The following is a 10,153-nucleotide window of genomic DNA, read 5'->3' on the forward strand; positions in this document are numbered from 1 at the left end:
CAAACTGCTCCATTCCATTCATGCATTCCCTCATTTATAGCTGGTTTTGGATCCAAACACAAACACAGGAAAGAGAAAAAGTGGATCGGACAGCAAAAGGATAACAAAGGACCTTAGTAATACAATGATGACAAACAGAACACCAACACATGAAATGGTACAGTTTGACAAACACATGCTGTATGTCTAAGAGGATTGGATGGGCTTGAATCTTAAGACACTCTCGTCGTGTGATACAGCATAATTTAATATTTACAAAATGTAAACAATTTACAAAAATACTACGTCATTTGACATATTCTCAATTAAAGCACCTGTAGCTTAACTCTGCCCTGAATTTTGCGATCTGAATAGTACAAAACAAACATTTTAGGTTCCAAGAAATCTTTCCAAAATATCAACCAAAAACAATGGCATGGTACCATATCCTTCTTAACTCATTAACAGTTTATTCCAAAAATAAAATACAATTTTGAATGATTATTTCAAGACTTCTTTCTATGCATTGATACTGCAAGCTTTCCAACGAGAATACGCCTAACCTATCCACCATCGATCACCATAAAGCCATGGGTGGAAGCAGGATCTGTCCTTACTCCCTAGCCTGTAAGAGAGCCATAGAAATTACACAAAAGATAGCAACCACTGACGGTTGACCAATCTCTGTACTGTCTATGGCTCTAGCCTTCTGTTGTCTATATGAGACTTCGTTCTGATCTGGAAATGTACAGACACTGTTTACTGCATCTACTCTACAGTCCTTTAAAGCTGTTGCGGCCCTGCAGGACAGGGTTGCCACCCCCTACAAGCACTTTTTGGTCCCTTTGTTGGTCCTCTTACACACCCTTCACTGAGTCCATTTGAAGACTTGAAGAGTGAGGTTTTAACTTCCATCAAAGTTCTGTTTGTTTTTATCATGGAGTCTGAGTTTCAGGGCTCATTTCTACTCATCCGAGTAAATTGTGAAGATGTCCATGTTTGGTAGTCAGAGTGTGTGGATCCTCAAGCCTCTGAAACACTGTGGAACTCCTGTCCCATTGGATAGCCTCCTACAAGGCTGGGCCCTGATAGGCCATTCAAAAGTCAACTATTTTCCACTGTCTTTGTCCACCTCTGCTGATGTGGTGTATAAATACTGTCTTCCTGAGGGTTGAGATGGAGGGTTGTTGATGCTGCGCCCCTCTTGTCCATGGGAGAGAGGAATGATGGGGGGAGTCTTTTAGTCTCTCATTGGGGACGGTGTGTGTGTGTGTGTGTGTGTGTGTGTGTGTGTGTGTGTGTGTGTGTGCCATCACCTGCCTCCCTCTCCCTATTTACAGGTGTGCATGTCGTTCATGCTCTCACACTTCTGACACCTCACATAGCAACACCACACAAACTTACACTCGCACCTCTCTACGTGGCGAACCACGTGCGTATTATACCCCCGACCGCAGCAGAGCAGGTTACACCCGTCGGGGCCGGCCGAGGTGCGGTTACACCGGCGCCCTCTAGTGCCCGCCACGCCCCAGCGCCGGTCCTCCAGACAGTAGTTAGGAGACTTGTTGAGGAAGATAAGTTCTTCCTTCCCGATGGGCACGCGGCGCTGGTCCTTCTCCTTCCTCCTCACCTTCCTCTTGGAGCGGTCCAGCACCTGCACGCTTCCCTCGTAACGCTCCTTCAGGAAGTTGCCCACGCGCTCAAACGACGCCATGGTGCGCCAGCACGTCTTCACGGCGCACGAGCCCGACACGCCGTGGCAACGGCAGTCGGTGGCCATCGTCTTGGCGACGGCCTGAAAAGGGGAAAGATGGAGAGGATGGTGTTAGGAATTACAACAGACTTACAACACTGTAAGAATTACAACAGACTTACAACACTGTAAGAATTACAACACTGTAAGAATTACAACACTGTAAGAATTACAACACTGTAAATGTTACGACCGACTAGCTACCAGAACTCTGTTTGATAGAGACTGCCTTTTGTTTACACAAACGCTGTGGGAATGTTTTGATCAAAATCACAATCTATTGTTCTGAATGCTGGATCTTGGACTGGGACTGTAACGTGAGTCCTGAGGTTTGTGCATTCTACTTCTAACTCTGACACAATAGACTCCCTGGGTGCTGTGCACAACTGGAACAAAAGTTAAACCGTCCTTCACAGTTTAAACTGAGCGATTGAGGAGACATTTTCTTATGACCACAAACCCCAGGGCTCTACATTGGTCTTAGGATGACCCCAGAAGAGCCTACCACTTTCACCCCTCTTCCACCTCTTCTCCCACTCCCTCTTCCCTGTCGGTTCAGTTTAGTTGGAAAGGCAGTGAGTGTGTGTGTGTGTGTGTGTGTGTGTGTGGTGTGTGTTACAGTAAACAGATACACTGCTACCATTGTGTCCACGTCCCTCTCCAGTAGTGAAGCTCTCTCCTCTTGACAGTGGCTAGTTGATAAGAGAGAAACCCAGTAAGTGTGTCTTAGTGAATGCCATTTAGTGGTAACGCGCATGCCTCGCCCACCTGAGGATCTTTTTCAGCCATCTATTTCCTGTGTTTGAGGGGTGAAAAATACACACTTAAATCTCACTGGATTTATTGCTTTCATTTTATTCCTGCTTCATACTCTTGCTTGTGCCTGACGTTTTTTCCCCCGTTAACGTTACGACCGCAGAAATGGTTGTAATGACCTGTAAAACACCCCCCGGTAATGGCTGAAATGGACTCAATGGCAGTGGCGTAAAGTACTTAAGTAGTACTTCAAAGTATTTCTACTTAAGTCATTTTTTGGGGTATTTGTACTTTACTTTTACATCATTATTTTCTTTTAGGTATATAGTGTACTTTTTACTCTCTACATTTTCATTGACACTCAAAAGTACTCGTTACATTTTAAATGCTCAGCAGGATAGGAAAACGGTCCAATTCACACACTTATCAAGAGAATACGTGATCATCCCTACTGCCTCTTATCTGGCGGTCTCACTGAACACAAATGCATCGTTTGTAAAATATGTCTGAGTGTTGGAGTTTTCCCCGGGCTCCCCGTACATTTTCAAACCAAGAGAATGGGGCCGTCTGCTTTGCTTAATATAAGGAATATGATTTACACTTTTACTCTTGATACTTAAGAATATTTGATCAATTACATTTACTTTCGATACTTAAGTATATTTAGAACCAAATACTTTTACTCAAGTAGTATTTTACTGGATGACTTTCACTTTTACTTGAGTAACTTTCTATTAAAGTATCTGTACTTTTACTTAAGTAAGACAATTGGGTACTTTTTCCACTACTGATCAATGGAATACATTGTTATACCGGTGAATATATAAGAACACTAAAGCTTTGTCTGGGATTTAACGCACTGAAAGACAAGATAGATAACTATTTTGATGGGTGTTCATTTTTGGGGGAATAAAAAAAAAAGAAGAAAGATTTAATACAGTTGAAATGTTCACAAAATAGATGTGCTGAAATGAAAGCAACTCCCGAATATGAACACTCGGATTATAGGGATATGTCTGATCTCGCAAACAATGTTTAGATAGGCGTAATCTAGAGCCAAGCGTGTTGACTTTATCGGTGGGTATCCTGCACACTTGTTGAATTATGCAAGAGTATGTGACAACAGTAATTCATGAGGACGTCTAGACAGTGCAGGTGAGTGTAGGTAGGGTATGCATAGAAAGTGTTGAGTGGTTACAGCCCTCTTCCACTCCGTTATGTTAATTTATTCATATATACAGCCTGTGTATTTATGCAAAAGAGCCACCTATAATTTTCTTTCTTTTAACAAAAAATATTTAAAAATACCTGATACACTAAGAAAATGTATACTTTGCCTTCAGAAAGTATTCACAGGCCCTTGACTTTTTCCACATTTTGTTGTATTACATTTAATTTAAAATGGATAACATTTAGATTTTTTGAAATCTCACTGAAAAGGAAAAGGAATAGAGCTAAGCACTGGCAAAGTCCTAGAGGAAAACCTGGTTCAGTCTGCTTTCCAACAGACACAAATCCACCTTTCAGCAGGACAATAACCTAAAACGCAAGGCCAAATATACACTGGAGTTACTTACCAAGACAACATTGAACGTTCCTGAGTGGCCTATACCTAAATCTCCCACCAAAATCCCTGAACTCCATTCATTATTTGTCTGTGCCAGTAAAATGTTTTATGTGATAAAATTAAGTAAATCTGATGGATTATACAATTTCAAAATGTTTGGAGTATCTTCATCCATTGGCCAACTGTTGCATGTATTAGAATTGTTTTTAAAACCTTTTAACGATTTTGATGACCGTTGCTACAATTTAGATGGCCTTGTGTCTGCTTGAACATTCATTAGTCACGCTGTCACGATGTCACTCATTTACTCACATTATCGAGGATGTTACACTTTCTTTCCCCTCTCTCCTTCTGTCCCGTCTGAGCATCCCCCTCTCACACTGACCTTCTTGTTCTCCCTTCCCTCCAATCTTTCTGCTTTTCTCTGAATATCGTTACCGCTCTCTCTAACACACACACACACACACACACACACACACACACACACACACACACGCACGCACGCACGCACGCACGCACGCACGCACGCACGCACGCACGCACACACACACACACACACACACACACACACACACACACACACACACACACACACACACACACACACACACACACACTTCCTAGAACGTCTCCTGAAAGTATTCTTAACAGTGTGTGATAAATTCTATTAACCACTGAATGGTTTGGTCCTAACTCCTCTCCAACCCCATATGGTGAACGAAACCCATAACTATAATAGATACAGTATGATTCCTTTCACGGTGCTAGATTAGTACTGTCATATCAGTCATTCATTCAGACACAATGAACCCTACACCTGCTAGAGACTTGACTGCTAGAGTTATAGCTCCCATGAGCCCTATTCAGCTTTTACATACTTCCCAGAGTACCCTGAACAACTGTGTCCACTATAAAAGACTCTCTCTCTAGCTAGGTTGTGGATGTGTGTGTTTTGTTCTGTGGTGTATTGTGTCTAATCTAACATTGGACTTCAACGTTGTGCTGTTTTGGTTCTGTACACTGTGTGTGTGTTGTACATGCTCTGTGAGTGTTCTTCGCCCTCAATGAGTGCGTGTGTGTGTGTGTGTGTGTGTGTGTGTCGGGTCTGTGTGTGTTGCGTCTCACCTGTCTCCCGGCTTCACTGTTGTGCTCGTTCATGGTGAGCAGTGCATCCCCTCCCCTGGCTGAGGACATATTCTTCACTGCATTATCTATGAACTTCCTGCTGAACCATGTACCGTACTGGATATGGTCTGAGCAGCCGCCCCAGTGCCACCCTTCGCTGGGCGAGCCTGTGCCCTGCAGGCTGGTGTCACAGCCGCACTCCGTCATGTTGCCCGCACTGCAGGAGCGAGTCACTGCCTGGACCAGCCCCGCCGCCATCACCGCGTGGATAAACGCCGTCTCCTTGGTCCCTGTCAGAGTCAATGGGAAGAGGTTATCGGAAGGGCAAATGTACGCATGGATTATTGCGTAACAGTGGCTGTGGACCTCTAAAGCATGCAATGGGTGGATTCTGAAAAGATTCCACTCTCACACCTTCCAGCCAATAACACTTCAGACGGAAGAAAATGGCACAATTCTAGTATTACAACTTCCGTGTATCTCAGTAGCACAGGCCTAGATATCCATATAACTTCCATCCATTGTAGTCGTATAATACATCTTAGCTCTGGAGGGATACATGTGAGATGTGAGTAGAGCAGACACATAGCCCCATGGGAACTGTCCTGTCCTGTGTGAGGGGGGCGTTGGGTTACACTTCACAGGTTAGGGGCCACAGTAGGCCCTGAGTGAGGACAGACAGCACTGGCTCAGAGAGAGACTTAAAACACGTTGGTATGATGATAACAGTGTAGCATGGATCAATCTGGTATCACAGTTACTTGTACGACCAACTGGAACGCTGACCACCAGACAGAAACATTAGATTATGTCCTGTAATGAACGAAGGCTGAAAAAAATGTAAACCCAAGTGTGAAAGGGGGTAGCCTACTAATGTTTATAGCTTATGGAATAGGCTTGTTAGACAAACTCTAAAATATGCAGAATCTTATGAATAGAACAGAAGCATAATGGCACCTGACGACATCAAGTGTAACTATTCAGAGAGTGCAGGTTCTAAGAATGACATAGAACTATGTATGAACTTTAAACACCATCTAGGATAAAACGTAAATCAGAGGTCCAAGCCACAAGTTGATTCGAAACGTTTGTGCAATAATTTACGTGTGGGTAAATGTAGAAAGAAAAGCCTTACCTCCATGGAACAACAAGAAATCACCACTTCAAATGTAAGTTTGGCACTATGAAGGTTGGATTATTAAAACAAATGACAATTACGGTTATTTAGGTTATCTGCGTTGTATTCTATGATTCCCCAAAAATTGCTGCGCCCTAACCCAATAAGAACATTGTCTCCGAGTCCGATTAGATCAAGTTCGCACTTTTAGAACACGAAGACAAGACGTCTGTGATCAAACAGCAGAGCATACGTTTTTACAGTTGATTGTACGAGTCGGGACATGGGATGGAAATGCGTAGGTTTAGCCTATTGAATTATGCATAGGCCTAAATCAACATAAACTATATGTTCATTTTTTTTCTCCGATTTTTTTCGTCTGGGTTGACTGAAGAAAGTTGATAGATGGCATGTGACCGGGTGCAACAAGGATAGAGAGGGATTTGGAAGAATGAGTTTCATGTGAAAATAAAATGTTGATAACTAAATCATGCGCTGACTCTTAACCATCTTGGAAAGCTGCATGGAAACAGATTTCTGGAACGATATGTCTAAAAACAAAGAAACTGTGTTCTTAAATTACATGTCGACCATGAATCTCCTAATTAGGATAATCCCGGCTGGTTAAGGACCAGAGGTGAGCAGGAGTTTTCTGTTCAAAGACAACACTTGACCGTGGATAAGTGGTGTGTTGGGACGGTTAAACCGAAACAGATGTGCGCAGACGTTCTCTCTCTCTCACCGCATAGGGGATACAGCTGCTCGAGTCGGCAAATCAAATCACCTTCCCTCCCTGGACAACATTAAACATGTTCATGACTCAAACCAAACCGATCACGAGTAAAGAGTTATGGAAAATGGAAGACGTGCCTCTTTTTGACGCACTATCAAATAGAAAGACAATTGAGGGACTGTTTTTATGCAGCAATTGCCTAAAACGGTCAAATACCAAATGATGTGGGCACACATTAAATATCAGATTATGGAATACAACCACTATAATATAATGCACCCAAAATATAGTCTCGTTTTCCAAATTAAACCCAATCAAAAAGAACATTATCAATAGGCCAGAAAAGTGCACACGAATTTATGCAAACGAGAACAAAGCACCCTATTGTTTCATGTCTATTAAAACGAGTATTTAAACCGCCTGTCCTTACCACTGGTTAGCTCGTAGCCGAACACAGAGAGCTCTTTGGTGGTAGAACAGTTCCACCGCTCGTGCTCGAACTGCGTCTGGCACTCCGCGATGCCGATGCGCGCGCCGTCCTTGATGCTTGGAAGGAGATGGGGCTTTCTCTTGCACAGGTCCTTCTGCTTGTGCGTCAGCGGGAGATTGGCACAGCCCAGCTTCTCCGGTACTCCCACGGAGGTTATTCCCAACCACCTGAGACACAAAGCAAGCAGCGGAGACAATAAGTTACTTTCGAAACCACTTTCAGCCCCAAACGGAATCGCATTCTATGCGTAAAGAAAATGGTGCAATTGGACAAAAAGCCAAGTTTAATCACAAGCAATGAAATATACTTACATCCAACTGGCTCGACAGCAGACAGGATACAGTGAAAACAGTAAGAGAAACAGAAAGCAGATCTGATGTACTCCACAGCCGCTTCTTCTCTCCATGGCCACCTCATTTACAGAAGCCGACTTGCCTCCCGGGCACTGGGGAAGGGTATGTCCATGGAGCGCTGGATCGGTGCTGGGCTCTGTCTCATGCTAGCCCCACAGCATAGGACCCTAATAGAACTAATCCTCAATCCGTGATTATCTCGAGCAATTCAGTAAAAAAACATCCGCGGGGAGGGAGAGAGGACGCGGGCAGAATGGTGATTCCAATCACGTGTCTCGGCGGCCAGTAGTAGCCTACAGTTGGATGGATGATAAGTTCCCGACGGTGTTCCCCAAAACGCAGACAAACAGTTTTATCCTTGACTGGGAGAACCCACACAGAGTCTCTCAGCGGCGCGCTCCTAGGCTCGGATTGGCGCACCCGTGGATTCATATTAAGCAGACGCGCATGTCCTACGAGATAATTGGACGGACGCGAAAATAAAAAACCTAATCATGTCAGGCGAGAATAATGATAATTTCCCCCCGGAAAATTCCTTGATACGAAACCTTGAGTAACTTGAATGCATAACATATTTATAATAGGCCTACAATAGATTATCTCATACACAATTATTTGTGATAAACAAGGCCTGGTTATGAATTTTGAATTGAATACAAATTTAATTCCAACTAATCCTTATGACAACCATATTTATATATTTGATCTATAATCATATTTAATGATTTCATATGCAATGGTTTCCAATTTTAAGAATCATATAAATCTACAGTTAGAGAAAATGTCCTCATGATTTCAACACATCGAAATCATCCTCTGAGTCAATTTTTTTTCCCGGTGCTCGTGAATTGCGTAATATTCGTTAGGTTTAAAAGATTTGGAATCTCATTTTGCCATTGAAATGTATAGCTTAAATGAACAAAGGATTGATTCAAATGCAACGACAATAACCACATTGCCCATTGTGTAACCAATTATGTTTGAGCAAATATGTTCAATCACTATTGAATTGTTAGCCTTTTCCTGAATAATAAACATCATATGTACAGTCAGAGAGCAATTTCGAGAGACAATTTAATGACATTTTTAAAAGGGTTGACTGACCACCTTTCTGTTGAGTATATTGGACTGGGTTATAGGGCGGTATGGGGCAGACGAGGTGAGGTCTACTCAGCCCCCAGAAATGTCACAACCCCCCCCCCCCCCCCCCCAAGCCTTTCAAATTCCCCGACTAAAACAGTGCAGAGTGAAAGGTCTGCTTGAAATTTGACATCAGAGGTCGGAACCGCAGTGCAGGGCAGAGTCTACCATTCCTCCTTGGCGCGACAACAACCCAGGCGGCAGGCCCATCGTCTTCAGGGCTGGTACATGTGCCCGAAAGGCAAGCCTTTGTCTATAACCTTTTACATTAACCTTCCTTTCGATCGAGACTGTTGCGTCTACCTTACTCTATTCCCTCGCCCACTCAATGCTGTTATTTAGCCACATGTCGCACAAGACCATTCCATTTGACCATTCAACACTTTACGCACGCACGTGACTTTGTATGCGTTCCCTTTATTTGATCTACACACTGTAAAACCAACGTTTTTAACAAATATGATAATATTTTCCATATATCGTTACATGTATTACATTTCATTGCGGTCATATAACCGTGTTAATAACGTTTTTTAGATAGGCCTAGGCTACATCATTTGAACACACAATTTTCAGTGTAAATATGCCTAAATAAAATGGACTGATAACTTTCTGGAATAAGGCTCTATCATTACGTTGACCTCAAACACGATTTAGGCCTGCATTTAAATCTACATTAGTTTTACTTCTCGATCGTGTTGCTCGATCTCTGCCCAGATCACAGATCAGGGTGATTGGATGTGTCGGATTAGCGGGACATGACTGCAAAGAGGAGTCAGACAGGGCACATTACGCGCAAGACGGAGTTAAACCACATTACACCGACAACCATTTTATTATAGCACAGTTGTAGCCTAATTGAACATTTGTCTCCCTAATTATGTCCTTCTGAACGAGGTGACGCATGTATAGGCCTATGCGGGACAAGAAATTATGAAACTCTGGTCTTGGTGGCACGAAGGAAATTACAAAACGAAGAAGGAAAACAAGAGCGCGCCTCTGCCCATCTTCCTCAGAGCATCACACGGCTTCATACCTCTGCATGGTTGAATTGGGATGATGACTGTTAAAGGATATGTCTAATACTGTGCGCAAACAGCATGTACAGGCTTATCCTCACGTTGTGCACAACTTAAAGAG

The 10,153-nt window shown here is 43.1% G+C and overlaps 1 protein-coding gene across 1 annotated transcript; it reads right to left on the bottom strand.

The window, feature by feature from the left end:
• Positions 1-1,309: 1,309 nt before the first annotated feature.
• On the bottom strand, positions 1,310-7,926 carry LOC120049399 (protein Wnt-16-like). Its single transcript, XM_038995666.1, has 4 exons — positions 7,832-7,926; positions 7,461-7,687; positions 5,181-5,470; positions 1,310-1,774 (listed from the first exon to the last, which is right to left on the bottom strand). The coding sequence occupies exons 1-4, from the start codon at positions 7,924-7,926 to the stop codon at positions 1,310-1,312; spliced, it is 1,077 nt and encodes a 358-aa protein (XP_038851594.1).
• Between the last annotated feature and the right edge of the window lie 2,227 nt (positions 7,927-10,153).

This window comes from Salvelinus namaycush, chromosome 6 (assembly GCF_016432855.1).
Source record: "Salvelinus namaycush isolate Seneca chromosome 6, SaNama_1.0, whole genome shotgun sequence".
Classification (NCBI taxonomy): domain Eukaryota; kingdom Metazoa; phylum Chordata; class Actinopteri; order Salmoniformes; family Salmonidae; genus Salvelinus; species Salvelinus namaycush.

Excerpts from the sequence above, each read along its gene's own strand:
- LOC120049399 (XM_038995666.1), bottom strand. The coding sequence starts at position 7,926 with ATGGAGAGAAGAAGCGGCTGTGGAGTACATCAGATCTGCTTTCTGTTT. Across the intron at positions 5,471-7,460 it reads CGGCTACGAGCTAACCAGTG|GGACCAAGGAGACGGCGTTT; the intron begins GTAAGGACAGGC and ends TGACTCTGACAG. Across the intron at positions 1,775-5,180 it reads ACAGTGAAGCCGGGAGACAG|GCCGTCGCCAAGACGATGGC; the intron begins GTGAGACGCAAC and ends TCCCCTTTTCAG.